The sequence below is a fragment of the Falco punctatus genome (genome assembly GCF_963210335.1).
Source record: "Falco punctatus genome assembly, chromosome: 5".
Taxonomy (NCBI): domain Eukaryota; kingdom Metazoa; phylum Chordata; class Aves; order Falconiformes; family Falconidae; genus Falco; species Falco punctatus.
The window spans coordinates 80,541,874-80,561,130 of record NC_137584.1 but is presented as its reverse complement, the minus strand read 5'-3'; the positions used below and the strand labels follow the sequence as shown (position 1 = coordinate 80,561,130).

General features: G+C 46.8%; 1 protein-coding gene across 1 annotated transcript; it reads right to left on the bottom strand.

Annotated features, from left to right (window-relative positions):
- Positions 1-264: 264 nt before the first annotated feature.
- Positions 265-15,400, bottom strand: CCSAP (centriole, cilia and spindle associated protein). The gene is made up of 3 exons (XM_080388900.1): positions 14,876-15,400; positions 6,140-6,423; positions 265-4,274 (listed from the first exon to the last, which is right to left on the bottom strand). The coding sequence occupies exons 1-3, from the start codon at positions 15,177-15,179 to the stop codon at positions 4,101-4,103; spliced, it is 762 nt and encodes a 253-aa protein (XP_080245026.1). The 5' UTR covers positions 15,180-15,400; the 3' UTR covers positions 265-4,100.
- Positions 15,401-19,257: the final 3,857 nt, after the last annotated feature.

Genomic DNA, 19,257 nt, shown 5'->3' with positions numbered 1-19,257 from the left:
TTTTTCCCCACCCTCAGTGACAGAAAAAGCCAGTCAGACTAGGAAAGGGTATTAAGAGTCTGTGGCAGAGTTACAGGAGGAACATAGGAGACAAGCTCAGCTCTCAGACAGACCTGTAACTGTAATCTAAGCCTTTAGCCAACACCAGTCATTACAGAAGCCTGTCACTTACTTTCCAGGAGAGAATACATGGGACAAGCAGAAGCCACAGTTGGCATGCAGAGACTAAAGCATCTGGTAATGGAAAAAACACAGTACAAGCAGTCAAGGCACTTTGTGTCACTTATTTTATTCACATATACAAGTTGACACTACACTAGTAAATATAGACAATATAGAAGCATTAAAAACAAATACTGTTTAAAAACTTTAAAAAACACATATTGCTTCAAGCTTAGATGATATTTCCCTATTGTTTTTAAAGTGAATTCAGTGCTAACAGTAGCTGAGGCAGCTTCCCATTCACTTGTACCCCTGATTTTACAGGGGCTACTGCCAAGGTGTTGAGTCAGGTTCCACATATGGCTTTGCTGCTGAGTGCACTAAGTGAGCTGGAAAATAAACTGGAACATCCAGGTTACCACACACAAGGCCCTTGTTGCTAGCTTTTGGTCCCTATCACAGTAAAAAAAAAAAAAAAAAAAAAAAAGAGGCCTTTATAGTTCAGTGGCACTGCATTAAGCCATTTAAAAAAAAGATCAGATATACTTCCCTAGAAGTTAAAAAAATTTTATTAAAACATGCATTTGCTACCTGGATAAAATTCTTACCAAAAATTCAGGTCTGCCCCTCAGTTTTAAGTTTGGCTTTTAAGTTTAGCTATCGCTTTGACTATCTCAGCTTCCAGTGGAAAATTCTGTAATTCATAGTTGCAGAGATTTGACAGCAGTGACTGAACAGGCATGCTACTGTATTTTACAGAAACATTCTTACGCATTTCTACATTGTAAACACTAGTCTTCACAACACTATAAATTGCAGCATTACACATTGTAGAAGTCTTGTTTCACTTACCTAAGTACTTTGAGAAACAAAAAGGAATAAACAGCTATTTTAATGAAGACTTTGGACAACTGAGTATTTACTGTGTTCTTACAAAGTTTTACTTCTAAAACAGGAGTGAGAAGTGTTTATCACTTAGCTGAATTCAAGAGTCCATGCAAGACAAATTTCAGAACTTCCTTAATTGATAGGGTGACATTCACTATGTTTTCTGGTTTTTAGTGAGTCCAGTTTGATGCAAAACAGCCACCTCCTGTAAGAATCTATGAAATATAGTTAAAGCTTTTACACTTGAAAAGTTCTGCTTTCCAAGTAATTTGGCTTTTTGTTTGTTATCAAAACACTAAAATAACATTTTTCCAGACTTCAGCCTGCAGATGCCAAATATTTTGCATATACAACTTGCAGTGACCAGAACTATACTATTTCACAGTCTAAGCAAACCTACTAGCCTTTTATTTTTCATCATTGCCCAAATGCAGGAAGGCTACCTGATTCACAGAATAATTTACCCCTCACTTCAGGCATTATATTACTTAAAGCAAGATGGTACCAACATAGCACCCAGCATTATTTTTAGCTACAGACTCTTTGAAAAAGCATGACAGTGACTCACATGACCTGATTGGTGTCACTGCTGTCTTGGTGGGGAACAGCTCTTGACCAGACAAGGATAAGAACTGGATCATTTCCTCAGTACACAGCAGCCCTGATGCTGTCAAAGATTCTCCTGCTCAGCAGAACACCTGAACAAGCCTGTTTGAGACATTTTAAGTTTGGTACCCTGTATCCAAGGCAGAAGACATTTAAGCCTTCTATTGGAAAGACCAACATCTAACAGGAGATCCATCTTACCCAAAAATGGGTACTTAAGGCAGGCATATAGTCATCTTGGCTTTTCCCTTCTCAGTGGGAAGAGAACTGTAGGAGCTGTCTTTGAAAGCATGGCAAGATGAGCCCTGCCCTATACAATCAAGGAAACTGACAAAAATGTACTGAGAGCACCGTCCATCTACAAAGCTTGTGGGCAACAGGGACAGGCAGAGTTCTTGGTGAATAAGGCTGTTAAACGCTACTGAATTGGTGCTTTGATACTGTTGCTCAAAGCTAGTTTAGATTTCTGAATCAAGACAGCATCAGATGCAACTTAAGCATATTTACAGCAGCTATTTAAAGAGGAAAACACAAAAGGAAATTAAGAGAATCTCATATGGAATTAAAGGCATCCTTTGGAATAGTTTGCCTCAGTTTTGGGCACTGTTCTAAAGTTTTAGGAAGTTCTAGCCTGTGGGTTGTCTTAAGTTGGACTACATTAATTTTGCTGTGCATAAAACATAAATGATATTTTGCATTCCCAGACTTAAAAGCTCTAAGATCTCTAGTAGGTAGCCTCAGCAGGAGTTGCCTGTATTTTCATAGCCTTATGCTTAAGACGACAGGTAAAAAACATATTATAATTTCACAGATTCCAGGAGTTCTTAGCAAGACTAGAATTGAGAGTAATGAAACCTTTACCGATGTAATGAACACTAGGAGGCAGCAGGGCTTGGTCCCTATGCACAATTACTTTCCTTCAATAACACAAACCAAACTTTCCACTAAGCACATAGCTGTGTTGCTGTAGTAATTCTAGAGTCCTGCTAACACACTGGAATTGTGGAATGAAGCTAAGACTGGTGCAGGTTTCTGCTGCAGAAGTGCAAGTGTGCTTCCTGTGAGAAGGTGTCCAGTCTGTAAAACACAAGCTTCGAAACAATTAAAATGAGATAACCAACATATGTCACTAACACACAACATCTGAACAAAACTTTGAAGCTCACAACTACAGCAATAATCTGCCTAAAGCTTAGTTATCAAACTGAAAAAAAATTTACAGCAGCTTAAGGGAAAAAGACAACCAAACACTGAGGGTATCACAATGCCTTACTCTATAGAAGTAGGACCTACAAAGCAAGAGTGCTCAAACTCCATTATATGTTCTTATTTACTAAAAGGTACAACTCTCCTTCCCCTAGCCCTCACCCCTCTATAGTGAGGAGTTCTGCATGAATTTTGAGAGGCAGAAAGCTTCTCAGAACTTCCTCTACAAGTTTCATCAACGTGATTTAAGTTTAAAACCTTTTAACAGTATACTTGTACAGTACCACCAAATGGAATGCTTATTGCACTCTGACCCCCACTGAGCAGAGCAGATAATTCTTGTGTTAAAAATAGACTTCACTAGATAGGAGCCAGCCCTCTCCTTCAATAAATGCGTCTACATGATTAAGTGTGGAGTAAGTGTGACCACAAGCTTAATGCAGTGGTACAACTTGATACTGGTAGAACAAGCAACTGCTTATTGAGCAGCAGCTATCAGCTAATGATTGTCTACATCAGTTATTTGGTACAACAGGCACAGCAACAACAAAACAATCCTGTAGCTGCTCCTTGCCCTGAAAATTAGTAGTTTACTCTAACGACCTTAGAAATAACAATAAAAGTTAGCATTGGCAGATTCACTAATTGAACAAAGGGGTTTTTTTGAAAATTTCTATATACAGACAATACTTGGTATTTGCCTGCCTAAAGCATCTACATTTATTAGTGCTGCTTACCAGAGCCACTGGCTTTCCTGCTGCCTGACTTAATACTTCTACCAAAAAAGTATATTAAGTCAGATAGTACTATAAATGCAAAGGCACCTCCATCACACCTTTAAAGTCTTTCCCCAAGACCACCTCCCTGTGACTTGGACTTTTAAAATAAGGGACAACAGATTAGTTGTAACCAAGATTTTAAAAGGTGTTTGCTTTGACTCCCTGTATGCTAAGGTCTCCCCCCTCCCACCCCCACAACAAGTCAACTGAAGTATTAGAAAAATTCCCAAAAGGGGAATTGTTTTAAAAGTTTGGGTAGCTATATCTGAAAGCCTCTTCAAATGTTATGGCTCCAACGATACACCCCACTGTGAGGTAGGTAGCCAAGATAAAAACATTGTAACAAATATTTTAACAGCTGGAAACTCCCTATAAAAACCTTGCATAAGTAGTTTGGTTCCTTGCACCAGTGTCCTGATATGCGTAACTTCTTTTGAAGATGCCTAAGGGAATGCAAATTCACAGAGCTCTCGCTGAGTAGCATCTCATATATTCTGTCATCCACGGGTTATCTGGTGGGGAGGGCTTTATTCGCCAGGCTGTCTCTGCTTCTGCTGATCGTACTCGCCTCTGAGAAAGCTTCCTTTTCTCCACTTGCCTCCTGTTCTTTGCTCGTAGAGCAGATTCATGAATCTAAAAGACCAGAGTTAGTATTACAGCAGGAAAACAGCCTAGGGACACACACACACACCCTTCAGGAAAACTAAGGATCACTTTGTATTTGTCCCAGTCCCCATCCTGAAGAAGTGGGGTTTGCTGGCAAGATTATGTTTTCTTCTTTAACTTGTACCACTAACAAGAAAAGCACAGGGGGTTTTTTATATATAAAAATGCCTCAATTTCTATTCTGCATTATCATTCCCACTTCACACTATTAAACAACTGCAAAAATCTGGAATGTTTCTCAATCCTACTGTGACATATTCTCAGTTCTCTTATTTCTACCATTTTTAAATTCTTAAACATCCTCAGTATGCCCAAGCATACCTTAAAAAACAAAGCCATAATAGTAAGGCAAATCCCTAGAGACTGAAGAACTTCATCTTGACAATATGCTGCAGGCACACCCACATTTTTATGTTAATAAATTATCAAATTCCCAAAATTTATTTCCCCAAATTTAGTCTTAAGAGCCAGCTTCTATGTTTGCTTGCTTCTGTCTCCAGATTTAAAACTGTCTCCCATCTCAATTAGGGGAAAGTAACACTTTTCAAACATTTAAGAAAAGTGACTTAGCCTGGCATTAAGTAGTCAGTTCCCAATGAAAGAGACATCCTTGGTGACAAAACACCATGTAATTGGAAGGGTTTCAGAAGCATCCTGGCCATTCACTCCAGCTCAAGACCTGATCTTAGGGGTTCTGTAACTGTTTCTAGAATAAGAAACGTAGAAGTCTTAGAAAGCATAAATATCTCTGCTCAAGACAGGCATCAGCCTCTGTTAAGCTTCAACGTAAGGCACCAGTCAACTGTTTCCTCCGCTGACCAAAGCTTATCAACCCATTAACAGTGTCCATTATCAGGAAGGGCAGCTTCTTTCAAGAGCTGCAAGGCCCAAGTTCCACCTTTCCCTCAAAGGCTGACCTGTCAGGAAGGAAAAGACCGTGCTTCAAACTCTTTCCAAAGCAGCCCATTGGAAGTCAGCTCTACCTTATACATCAAGAACACCACCCACCTTAATCCTCCGGTATCTCTGGTCATAAATTCAGACTCTAAATTCGTAGCAAGATAAAGACAAGACACTAGCAGGGATAGAATTAATGATTACATTTTACCAGGCCATGAGCATTACAGAAAAAGAAACGGATCTACTATAAAACTCCAACCTTAGTGTTTCTTGCTAAGCCAGAAAACAGACCCCGCTACAGCAGAATCCTAGTGCTGTCCGTGACTGTATAAATTTTATTTGTGCTATTTTGCTAGTATTTACATCAACCCTGCAATCAATCAGCTATCTGACAGCCCATTCCACTCTCAGCAAAAAGTTCCCTGCTGGCAGCCCACTGGAACAGGCTGCCCGACAGACGTTCTAGCAGTAGAGCATTTGTACCTTCTCAGTAAGGCTCCTATTCCTCAGAAGCACCCCAGCAAAAGTCACTCTTCCCCAGCACAAGTGCTACCCCAGTGTTTATATACATGTCTGCTATGGGGTGCCTGGTGCTAACTGCCTGCTGCTTTTCTCTTGTTTTAGTGAGGTTCAGAATGCAAAAATACATTTATAACAGCCAGAAACAAGATAGCCAAGTTTTAATCAGAACTTGCAAGGATTAGTCAAACATGGGATGTTTCAAAACCAATTAACAGTTAAGAGCTATTTGATTTGGACATATCAAACCTCTTCAGGTTTATTACTACATATTTTTTTTAAAAAAAAATTATTGCTGGAATCTCCATGCACTCAAAAGCATCCCTGAAAAGTTTTACCTGGGTATTAGATATATGTCTTACCCAAGCACTAAGTAGTCGCCACCCTTTAACAAAACAGAAACTTTTACTTACATCATTTGCTGAAGCAGAAGCACAGACATTGTGAGTTTTCTGGCTACCAGTATCTGTCTGTCTTTCACCCCACCCATACAGGGCAAATGGATGTTTATTCTGCTTTGGTGCATCTGTCTTTTGAGGACTTTTGGCTGATCTTCGATCATTACGACTGGACAAGGCACTTTGGCTTGGACGGCGTCCTGTACGGCTGGTTTTGTCTGCTTCCTTTACAGAAGTGTGTTCTACAGTTTTTTCTTGCTCTTCCTTCTGCTGCTTTTCTTGATCTTCTCTTCCTTTCTCTAAAGAAAGGAAATAATCAAGTTATGCTTTAAGCTCCCAATGATAACATATTAACATCTGATTTGCACAGCTTCTCTTAATACATCACTGAAGCTGTGCCTTTTTTAGAAATGGAAGAAGTCATTATTCCTTAGCAACAGATATATACCCTGCTTAAATGCCTTCATTCTTTCTCTAGTGACTACAATATTTCAAGCCCATCCCTCTGTACATCAGCTTTCACATACTTAAACATGCCTTTTGCTAGTGAGGCTACAGAAAACAAATGGCTGCAGGCAGCATTTTAAAGACTGTTCCCAGCGATCTTCCATCTTCACTATTTCATCCTTCCATCTTTCAGACAGCAAACAGATGGACTGCCGAATGCCTTGGAAATGCTGCCAGCCAGTCAGAGATGAAGCCTGATAAGACTATGTGCAATATTAAATCACTCATGTTATAAGCTTCCACTGAAAGAAAAAGGTGATTCATTTTCAAGCTCCCTGATTACACATACATCTCGACTATGGTTTTCTGTTCATGGAGGAGCGGGGAGCATGAAGCAAAGACATACAAAGCGACAGACATCACCCTTGCTGTCTGTTCTGTAAAGTACCACGCTCTACAGGCAGTACTCTCTAAGCCTTATTTCCTCCACAGGCGCTTTTTAAACCTTCCATAACAAGGGTCCAGCATTTGTCCCCTAGGCATTGGGTTTGTAAAATAAGGTTTGGGAGGAAGAATTTAAAGTCTGTATCATTGTTAATTTGCAGATGTAGATCAACACTGATGGCTGAATCAGCAGTATGAGACATTAAGTAATAAAAACACAAACAACTGTTTCTTAAGATCTAATCTTCTTGCATTATAGAGGTATGGAGAAACTAGTTTTCCTCTGTGGTGCCTCACAGTCAGCAGTTCTTGAGGTTCCCTGAAGCATATACTGCTACTTATACACAAAAATTTGGGTGTTAGACTTGAGACGAGGAAAGCCAATATCTGGTATAGCACTGCAATACTTCATTAATCTAAAAGGCTGGTAAGAAAGTCATGCCTTACCATAAGGATATAAGTGGTTTTGAACAAGTCTGTTTTATAACATCATTAAATATGATTCTGTGATTAAATATAGTCAAGTAAATGCCCATGGATAACAATTACTGACTGGAAAAGAACAGCCAAAGATTTTTTTTTTCCACCCTTGAGACCTGTAAAGTATTACTAACTGGTAACAAGGGGTCTTGAACTGTTAATACTAAACTAATATATTTATCAATGATCTGGACAGGGAGATCAAGTGCACCCTCAGTAAGTTTGCAGACAACACCAAGTTGGGGGGGGGGGGGTTGATCTGCTTGAAGGCAGGAAAGCTCTGCAGAGGGATCTGAGCAGGCTGGAGCAGTGGGCCAAGGCCAACTGTATGAGGTTCAACAAGAAGTGCCAGGTCCTGCACTTGGGTCACAACAGCCCCATGCAACCCTACAGGCTTGGGGAAGAGTGGCTGGGAAGCTGCCTGGTGGGAAAGGACCTGGGGGTGTTTGTCAACAGCCAGATGAATATGAGCCAGTGTGCTAGCCAAGAAGGCCAACAGCATCCTGGCTTGTATCAGAAACAGTGTGGCCAGCAGGACCAGGGCAGTGATTGTCCCCCTGTGCTGGGCACTGGTGAGGCTGCACATCAAATCCCATGTTCAGATTTGAACCCCTCACCACAAGAGGATAGAGATACTGGAGTGTGTCCAGAGACAGGCAACAGAGCTGGGAAAGGGTCTAGAGAACAAGTCCTAGGAGGAGCAACTGAGGGAACCGGAGGTGTTTAGTCTGGAGAGGAAAAAGACTGGGGAGGAACCTTATGGTTCTCTACAACTATGTGAAAGGAGGTTGTAGGCAGGTGGGAGTCAGTCTCTTCTCCCAAGTAAGAAGTGATAGAACAAGAGAAAATGGCCTCAAGTTGCACCAGGGGAGGTTTAGATTGGATATTGGAAAAAGTTTCTTCACCAAGAAGGTTATCAAGCATTGGAACAGGCTGCACAGGGAAGCGGTCGAGTCCCCAGCCCTGAAAGTATTTGAAAAACAGACATGGTACTTATGGTCATGGTTTCGTGGTGGACTTGGCAGTGCTAGGTTAACGATTGGACTTCATGACCTTAAAGGTCCTTTCTAACCTAAATGATTCTATGACAGTAATCAAATATATTGCTTTCAGTACATTAGTGAAATATTACTTTGGGAAAAAGTAAATACTCAGAACCCTGGTTTAGTTCTCCATCCTGCAAATCTTCTACAGTAGTCTGCACAAGTTGAGGTTAGACATTGAACATGACCCCTAAGCATTGTGGGCACAAGCAGACACCGTGATCCGAATCCTCTTTAAGGCCAGCTGTGCCTTTTATGTAAAGGCAACTAAAGCCTTTTATTAAGCCAACAGCGTAACAGTCCACTAATAAGCAATTCCCTTCAGGTGTCCACCTTTGAACATTAGGTGCTGCTTTCTGCTAGACAAACAGTGATACAGTTCAAACTCTGCTGACAAACACGCTGAACTTGCAAGTTTTCTGCCACACCATCTATTTCTAATTGTGGTAGGGACCACCTGCAAGCTACCTCTGTTCCGAGTCTCAGCACTTCCAGCCACCACCAGCATACCTGGCACATACAGAGGGAATTCCTCCACCAGTGCAGTTCACCTAGTTTAAGGCTTGCTTACATATTGAGAGGTTGACCACAAACAACTAGCACAAATTTTGCCTAAGTGTCTTCATTAAAAGCAGAAGGGCTTGCAAACCCTGTGACAAAATAGCAATCATTCTCGCTAATTGCTATGATTTAACTAGTCAAGCAAGTACATGCCCAATCTGACACTGCTTTAATTTCGCTTCTGCATCCATCCAGCTCTGATGAAATGGAAGTTACCTGCCTGGCACACTGGTTAAGGACCCATTTACTCTTACACTCACTTTGTGCTTGTAAAGACACGAAGGCTTGCCACATGCCCCAGCATTCCCATAAGGCGAGCCTCATGCGCTCTCCTGCTAGCCATTAGTCTTGCCAGCATGTCTTCTGCTTGCTGCCAACCAGCACAGTGGCCCTGGTTCAAGCCAACCTATACATGCTTCCAAGTTGTGCAGGCGCAGCATTCATCTACGGATGAAAACGCAGTACAGCTGAGTATTTGGTTAAGACTAGCCAGCAGTGTTAAAAGGATTCGAAGCTGTATTTGTTAAGAATTCAGCTGAGTGTCTGTCCCCACAAGACAACCAAGAAAAGCAGTCAAGGCCAAAGGAGTGACAGAGTGAGAACAAAAAATGGCCCGAAGACTTTCACATATCTAAATATTGGGTGCACATAGTTTCAGTCATTACAGCCAAGGCTGGATAAAAAGCAAGCAGTAGTGATGTCAACATGGTAAAAGACCTGCTTTGCATAGTGTCCTGGGCTCTGGGACACACAGCTTCATGTCTAACAAAGCAGCTCATTCATCACAGTTGCAACAGGCAGCACAAAGCTATTCTCTTACGAAATATTATCCACACATCTCTCTACACAGCCCACTCCTAAAAAGGGACAGGGCTAGGTCCGTTATCAGAAGGATGCACTGTTTTGAGAAAATAAAACACTGAAGTAGGACATACTGCTGTCAGTTCTGAAATAGGAGTGCTTTTATTTTAGGAAGCTGTTCCATCCTCCATTCAAGGGAAAATGTCCTCTTCCTTCTCTACAACGGAACCGAGCACCACAGAGTTCACGAGCAGCAGAGGAGACATTTAGAGACTTAAAAATACAGTAAAGTAGGGACTCTGCAATTGCATGGATACTCTAGCTTCAAGATAATACTACTTCAAGGCAACAGCCGTGCCTGGGGATGCTGTTCACTAGGATTAGTTCCAGCTGGTGTAGAAATGATTGAGCCAGCTTGTCCCAAAATAGCAATAAAAGCATATGGGTAAATGGCACACAGAGTCCTGCACACAGTCTTGCAGTGAATGCTGTATGCCAGAGCATACTATAGCACCTACTATTAGAGCAGGTATTTCAGTGAATTCACTCCTACAAGGCATTTATACAGAACTCTGTTGGTGAAAGCACAAAGCAGGTATCTTTAGCAGTTATTTAAGACTTTTGTTTAAAACTAGAGTTTATATCCAAGCCTTTTGTTAAGCAACCCTTTCCACAGGAAGGTAGAAAAGCAGCAGTTGATAGCAGGAAAGACCCAACGGCTCAGGGAGCCCAACCACCCGCAACACCTTCCCGCTCCAGCCGACACGGGAAACTCAGAACTGACTGGCCGCAGCATTACAGGGATTAGACAGGAGAGGGGAAAAGCTAGGAATATTTAAAACTGCATCATGGATGCTAAGCAGAGCACACTGGACAGGAGGGGATTAAGTGCTTAGCAGGCAGAACAAGGCTGCCAGGCCCACCCAGTATGGCTGTTGAAAGCTCCTGCACAGAAGCAAGTCACTTAAACCCTGCTGCATTGCCCAGCTTGCGTAACACCTCCCCTCCTGGGCTCAAGCAGAGCTTCTCACCCTCCCACGGGACTTCACGCTCGATGGGGCAGCTAGGACTCCCATTTCAAAGACTTTCTACAAGTACCAAAAACCTTCTGATTAGACCTCACAGGTACCAGGGGTCGAGCATTCTCTCTCTATAGAGATGTTTGCTTCTTACAGCATCACCTCAGGGTCAGGAGAAGCACTTTGTGCTTGAACTGCCATGGGCAGAACTCTGTTTCCTGCTTTAGTACAAACACCTCTGCAAACAGGGCAGGTCTCCAAGGCCTCTTGAAGGCAGCATATGCTCACTTGTGGGTATGAACAGGCTACGGCTGGGTAGAAAATAGTTACTATAGCTGCAATAGACTGCAACATCATTGCTTCGAGACAGATCTTGTATGAGGCAGTATCAGAGCTACCAGCAACACAGCAGCTCAGTTGATTAGATTCACAGAAGCTTCATCTGCAGCAGAGTTCAGAAAGAATGAAAGAAATTCAGGCTTAATAGCAAAGCTCATTTCCAACCAAAAAAAAATAATTGACCTATCTTTGAATCACAGTACCATCACCCCCTAAACCAACGCTGTTGCCTTCCCCCATCACAAGCTACTCCTTCCCAGCAAATACGCCTGCAACAGGATGGCTGACAAGATCAGGGAACAAGTTTGAAATTGGATCTTCTGCTGAGTTGCACTAAGCCAGATCAGTCACTTTCCAACTACTGTGTGGCAACTGCTTTGATAGCAGCTTGTCACTGCCATCACTTAAGACCTCTGCACAAAAATGCTGAAGGCAAGATGGCCGTGAGGATTGAAAGATGGCTTTATTCCCCGTGTGTGTGCAGCAGTATCATTTCACAAGCAACAGGTCTGACAGCAGTGCTGCTGCCAAGAGCTCCTGTCTTTCACTTACCAGCCCACTGGGTTCTGTTGACAGTTTTGAGGATGTGTCAACTCAACCAGTTGATTTAGGTCAAGACGTTGTTGGATTATGCTTAAAGCACATCTGTGCCTGGGCATGGTCTACAGAACAGTCCCACAAACAGCTGCTGCAAGTGAAGGGCCAGAAGGAATTAACCCAAAGTTGCACCAAGCACACCTTTGTATCGCTCAGCTATAGCCTGGGCATGAGATACAGTGACAAAACACGTTTGTCCTATGTGCTCTCTCAGGTGTTCATGTTGGTAGTACCTTAGATCAACACCACTGAGCCTTAAAGTCAAGCTGCATACATCAGCTTTCTGTACACACACCAGAAGCATTCACAAACTGCTTTACAAACACACAGAGGCTCGTCTTACTGAGGGAAAGAAGCAACTGTGGCCACACACACCATCACAAATGGGCTTTACCTCAGATACTAGGCAACACTAGTGCTTGGCCAAACACACTTGGCCACAAGCACTGTCAATACCACTCAGCCAGAAAACAGGCTCCCCACAGAACAGAGGGAAGCAGCAGTAGCCAGGTAACAACCAGGATGCTGCAGCATGTGGGTGGATGTCAAGATTCAGAAGACAAAAGATATCATCAACATGAGCACACACAGCTACCCACAGAGCGCTTCAGTGTAATTAAGTTCTTCCAGAGGAAAAAAAAGCAGCAAATAATGGGAGATTCAGAGCAATAGTTTCTATGTTATCTCCTCATGTTTTAATCAGCCAGAAAAAAGAAAAATACATCTTCAAAATTTTCCAGTACTGAATGAGTCACTTGCTTATGTATTAGCATGTACACTAATATAACACGCTTCTCCACTAAATCCAGCTGCCTAAGCAGAATTGTTCTCAGTCCTTTTGCTAAGGGCTTAGCAAAGCTCTTAAATACTTGCAGAACTTCAAACATTCATCCTAAGCCACTTGGCAAAGAAACAGTTAGGTACCATTTTTTTCCCATTCTAAGTGTGAAATAGCAAGGACCCAACAGAACATTAGGCATTCCCTTACAGCAGCCATGGCAAAGTTGCATCAGCTACAGGGGCACAATTGCCCAAAACCCTATGGCCTGGCAGGCTGCTGTTGCTCCACAGTCCCTTTGCCACTGATAAAGTAATGAGGACACAACTACGCACGCACTGCAGAGTCACACACACCATCACTGACCACAGAGTGCCCACATAAGCGGCACATCCACAGTTATCCAGCTTTCACCCACTGCCAAAGCTAACACAACCAGAATCAGGCTACCAAGCAACTCCAGCCAGATCTCTTCCCCGAAAGGAGTCAGAAAGAGCAGCAGGGAGCAGGTGAAGGACCGAGCAGAGTGCCCTGGCCAGCAGTCTATAGCCTTGGCAACTGCCAGTCCCATCTAGATTATAGGAGAATACCTGCTCTATCCACTGGCTCAATGAGCAGAAGAATGAAATTCGGGTCCCTACCGCAACTGCCCAAGACTGGCATGTGTTCAAACTGCATCAGAAAAGGTGGGAATGCAAAGTCCCCAGAGCAGCTTCAACAGCTTCCACCCTACCCTCACTAGAAGCCAAGCCTTTAGGCTTGCCCATCAGAACAAATCACCTTTTCCCACGCAATCATTCCCTGCTCTTTTGCAAACCCTTAGCGCTTCTGAGATGCTACATACTTACTTCTTCCACACATACTCTGCAGTTTAACTTCCTCAAGGCCTGCGGGAGGAAAGCAAGATTAGACCCACTAATACTTTGTTACATACTGGCTAACTGGAGTGCTTCCATCACTGCACAGCTTTGGAGAAGTGGAGTACATTACCCTGGCAGCTAGCAGCTGTGTATCCCCCCATATGGGGGCTGGGTACCACAGGCCCACCCAGCCATGAGGACTACAGCTCACCGCAAAGCCCGGCATCACCAGCGTGCTCTGAAACACCAGGGCTCTGAGATAACAGCGTAGCTAAAGCTTTTGTATAACTGGTATTCTTAAGGACAGTGAATGCAGTTTAGCCTTGAATATCAGAATACAGATCATTCTGGTAAGCTCAAGCCCCAAGGGACAGAATCATATTAGTCTCCCCACTCCAAACAGGCACATCTAGCTGAAAAAAATACCACACAACAAAAAAACCCAACAGGCAGCACAAGGCTTAGCTGAACAATTGCCAAGGATTTTCCCTGCTACTGTACATTTACAGCTGATCCAAAATACTTTGCAAAACACCTATCAATGGCTGCCAGACGACGTCTTCTTGCATTATAGGTAAGAAACTGTACCCTATGGGATAAAAAAATACTAACTTGGGAAGCTTGACAGTGGTCTACCTGCTTTGCATAGTGAATTTTTGAGACATCAAAGGGCAAGACAAGCTGGAAAAGAGCAAAATACCATGAGCTCTGCACCTGCTTAGGCCTACAGTTGCCTGCACTCAGCTGCAACCCCAAGACCAAACCTCAGGTCTTGGTTAAGAACCAAGCGTTCGGCTGAGACAGATTACATGCGCAGATGCAGGAAAGCCACCGCACCAAGCGCCAGTCACTGGCACAGCGTCCAACTTGCCACTGCTTTTGCGGGAGAACCTGCTTATATAACCGCAGAGATGCTCCGCTCCCATGGCAACAGTTTACATAAGTGGCTGTGACTCAGGATGAGAGTTCCCACCACTTGGCTCTTCAAGAGACGCCTCCGATGCGGCAGCTGCGGCTCCGCCGGCCGGGCGGGGAGCGGTGTCACCGCCGAGCCCGGCGGGCCGGCACACCCCGCTGGGCGGCTGCGGGACGGGGGGAGCCCCGCACCCTGCCCTCGGTGAGGCCCTTTCCTCAGCGCCACCCGCTCCCTGAGGTACCGCCCGGGCTGGGCCGCGTCGGGCCCCCGCGCCCCGAGAGCGGGCGAGCCGGGCGCCCCCGCACCGCCACCCCGCAGGCCCCGGGCGGGGCCATCTTTGACAGCCCGGCAGCGGAGGGGCAGGGCCCGCACGGCCCCCGCCGCAGCGGCTCCCCCGAGCTCATCCACCCCCACACCGCCGCCGCCACCCCCCCCCCACACCGCCGCCGCCACCCCCGCTCCCTACCGGGGCTCGCCCGGCCCGCCTCGCTCGGCGCTGGCGTCGCCGCCGCCACCTCCTCCTCTTCCTCCTGCGCGGCCGCGGGGCTGCCGGCGCCCGGCGGCGAGGGGGACCCGGCGGTGCTGCCGCCGCCGCTGCCGCTGTCCTGCTCCCAGCCGTCCCACAGCCAGGGCCGGTGCGCCTGCTCCAGGAGGCGGCGGCTGAGGCGGTAGCGGAGCAGCTCCAGGTAGCAGGCGCCGCACGACTCCCACTTGGGCTCCTTGAAGCGCTTCATGTACTCCGTCTTCACCCGCCGCGCCGGCACCACCATGGCGGGGCCGGGAGGTGGCAGCCGGGTGAAGCCGCGGCCGGGAACCGAGAGCCGGGAGCCGCCGGCCGAGCCCGCTCCCTCCCGCTGCAACGTTTAAATCCAAACAGCGGCGCCCGGCCCCGCCCCCTCCCCAACCGCCACCCCCCGGCCGGCGTCACGGCGGGTGCCGGAGCGGTGGGGGGGAAGTTCCGCCGCCCCCCGCGGCCACAGCGCCGCCCAGCGGCGGGGGGTGACGGCAGCGGAGCGGGGGCACCTCGGCAACCCCTGAGGCGGGGTCCCGCCCGGGGGCGGCCGCGGGTGCTGGAGGCTGCGGCCGCCCGCGGCGCGTCAGAACGGCTGCGTGTGCGGCGGCTGTGCCCTTGCTGCGCAGCGCCGGGCAGGCCTGAGCTAAACGCCGTTTCTGCAGGGCACAAGGGACGGGCAGCCGCGGGGGGCCGGCGGGAGGGAGGCAAAGGTGCCCGCGACAATGCGACAACAAGGACATCTCTCTGTTTTGCATTAATCTGCTTTAAAAACCCGTCTCCGGTGAACGCCGGAACAGGATTCGCCTAATCCAGCCCCGCGTTGGGCGGTCACTCGGGAAATCAAGCGCTTGGGAGGTAAATGCGGAAAGCAGCGGCCTCCGCAGCCTCGCCCGGCCTCCCGCCTGCCCGCGCCGGGCCACGGCCACGCCAGCCGGCCACCCCCCGGGCCCCCACCGGACGGCTGCGCCCCTCGGCCCGGGAGCGGTGCCCGGGCATCGCCCTCCCTCTGGCACTTGCTGCCTAAGGCCTCGCACCCGCATCCCGGCCCTGGGGCTGTGGGGGGCTGGGGGCTGCCGCGCTGCCGTCGCCACCCAGCACACGAGGCAGCCCCGCCGTGAGGAGGTGGCCAGGGCTCCCCGTCCAGCCCCAGCCCCTGGCCAGCCCGGTGCACACACTTTGGGTGCCTGCACAGGGCCCTGCACGGCGGCTCTCCAGCGGCCGCTCCAACGCACGGGGGCACTGATGGATTTTGAGAAGCAGTTCTAGGGGAATACTTTTTTTTTTTTCACCAGTAAGCAAGCAAACCCTACTTTTTCCTTGCTTTACGCAGTGCCCCCCCCCCCCTAACCGGCACAAATGAAAACATGCAAGCTGACATCGATACCCAGGGTGGAAAACACCGGCCCAGACTGTTCAGTGTCTGCCTGTGCAGCAGATTGATGCAGTGCCGGGTACGGCCAACGTAACCAAACTGACTTAGTTTAATCGATGCTCAGACCGAGCAGAATGTAGCTTTCAGTTTTTACGTGGACTGGTTGAGGCTTTGCAACCCTGTGGTGCCCCGGCGTGAGTGAGAGGGGTAGAGGTGCGACCTGACCTTTGCAGAAGTGCTGGGATATGCCCCTCCAGCCCTCACAGCACCCCTCCCCCCCACCCCCCACCCCTCCCAGTCCTTAGAGTTACAGAAACAGCCCCACGACAGCAGGATATCAGGCAAATCCAGGGTCTCCCTCTGTGATTCAGGAAAATGCAGTCAGGAGAGGCCAATTGCACTGGCACCCAGGGCCTGGTGCTGCAGGCAGGCACATTGTACAGCTGCATTCATAAACCTATTAAGCTCCATTTAAAAAACAATTACAGCTTCTCCAGCTCCCTTCAGCTCTGCTGGCTGCTCTCAGGGGTAGGCGGTGATGGAACTACAAGGGAGCGGAGCCTAAGCAGTGTGTCTGCTGGGAACACAGGCACAGAAATAGCACGCCTGACATGCCTACCATCACACAACAGCTTCAAACATGAGTGAGGAGCTCCTTCTGAGCACACCTCCTCCCCATGCTGTGCCACGCGTGGTGCCTTGCTGGAGGAAAACCAGGTAGATGCAGCAGTTTTCCCCCTCTCAGTGCTCTATCCTGGAGATTACATTGGGGAGCTGCCTTGCTCATTCATTATCCCCACCGAGGGCTCAGGTGACAGCTGGGTTGTACCTGCTGCCTTCTTCCATTGCCCTCAGCGGTACCTCTGTGATCCCAGTGCCGTCCAGCTGTGCCCTCAGCACCACCTGCTGTAACAGAGGGTGTTTCCTGGAAAACAATGGGACAATTGGTATAAAACCACCTGTAACTGAAGACAGGCGCTAGGGAAGATGGCTGTAGTAGTGCCAGCTAGAGAGAATAGCAGATTACTCCCCAATTAACCAGGAATCTGGCTTCTTACTCTGATACGCTGCTCAATCTATACGAGCAGATGGTATTAGTGGATTTCATACAAATGGTCAAGGTCTAGGGTTTGCAGCATTTGTTTTCCTTCTAGAAAATGTTATTTTGAACAAATTTCATTTTGAGCAAACTTGCACAGTTTTAGCTTGGCAGCTGTGGTTATGAAAAGGCTGCTGTTGTTCCCAGGTATCTTTAAAGCAACAATTGTTTATGGCTTTTCCTTCCCAAAGAACTTCTGTCCTCAGTTTAGCAAGACACAGCTTTATCAGAGGTACATGGATACTCTCTGACGGCTTCCCTTCCTGATAGAGAAGGCAGTGTTCACCTTTTGCAGGACCAAACTTCTCCTGGGGTGCCCATAAACCTACCACCCAGTCACTGACCCCTGTTTCATCCATTACACGTGAAATGCCAGAATGAGAAACACCAGTTCCTGGCACACAGTCTGCCTGTTCCCATTTTCTGCATTTTTTCCCCTGAACTCCTCAGAGCAGGCATCTACTCTTCACGTCCCTGCAAGATGTCAGCGCTTTGTGAATAACATAGTATTGTTAGTAGCTGCTTCTACCCATCTTCTCCATTGTACCGTACTGGTTTTAGGGCATGTATCCCTTGCTGGCATGAAAATGAGCATCCAGCCCTTACCACGCTATGAGTAAGCTGCACCTTCACACTCCCGCTCCAGTTTGTCCTTTGCAGCGCAACCCTCCTGGCCAACGGTTTGCACACACATCCCGCAGTGCCTGGCAGACTGGCAGCAGCTAGGCTTGGAAAATAACTGTAAAATAATACTTTATGTTCAAAGACCTGTAACAGAAGCATGCAAAGGCACCCAGCAATGCTGATATTGAAAATCACACATTACCTAAGGGTGATGCAAGCAGCAGCAGTGGCTGTCGGGCATGTTCCCCACAGCCTGCCACGACCAGTCTTCAGGCTTACAGTGCAGCAGCCAGCAGGCAACAGGGCCCAGTGTCCCTCTGGGCCAGCTGCCACCCCAGACCAGCTCCAGAGACATGTGGCAGCTCTGGGGGAGGATGCTGAGACTGTTCTGGGCAAAGGACAACTCCTCCCGCACCGCTCCAGCTAGAGCCAAGCAGCTCCGTATGTGCCAGACAAGAACCATTCCCTATCCTCAACACAGCAGCTCTGGATGTTCTCAGCATAGCTGTATAAATATTATTATTTTTTTAATCCTAATGAGTTTTGGCTTTGATACCTCATGGCAGAGACTTCCACGGGCTGAGAGTAGCCAGTTATTAAACAAATCCTGAATGAGGAACTACAATATTTACAAGGCTGATACTAGCAGTAGAATTTCCTCCCTTGCGTATTTTGCTGGGATTTTCCCTCCATTATTAAAAAAACAAAACAAAGATGCCATTCAAACCATAACACTGACATTCTAAACATGCTTTTTCCTTTTAAAGCACTTTTCCCCTGAGGAACTTACTTATGCCTCTTAATCCTTACTATTGCTTTCCTACAGGTAGCAAACAAAGTGGCCACGTAGGTCGAGAGTTTCAAACCAGATCCATGCCAGAAGACTGATCAATGCCAAATGCCAGGAGTTCTGATTTCCTCTGCCACCTCTGTTCAGATGGGAGCACCAGAGTTTCTCGCTAGGGAGGAGAGCAGCCTGGCCCGAGAAACAGTCTTATTTCTGTCTGAAATAACCACAGCAAAGTCAACATGAGAGAGAGAACCTGATTTTAATGCAAAAAGTAGCAGGTAATGAAAAATGAGCACAGATGTTATTTTGCAGAGCGTGGTCACAGAAAGACCCAGGGTAATTGCATGGATAGTTTACACACAGCTTTGACAGTTTTTTGCCATTGCACTTCTCTTTGGCTCTGGGCAATAAGGGGGGATAGCATACAGTTTATAAGTAGTAGGCATGGA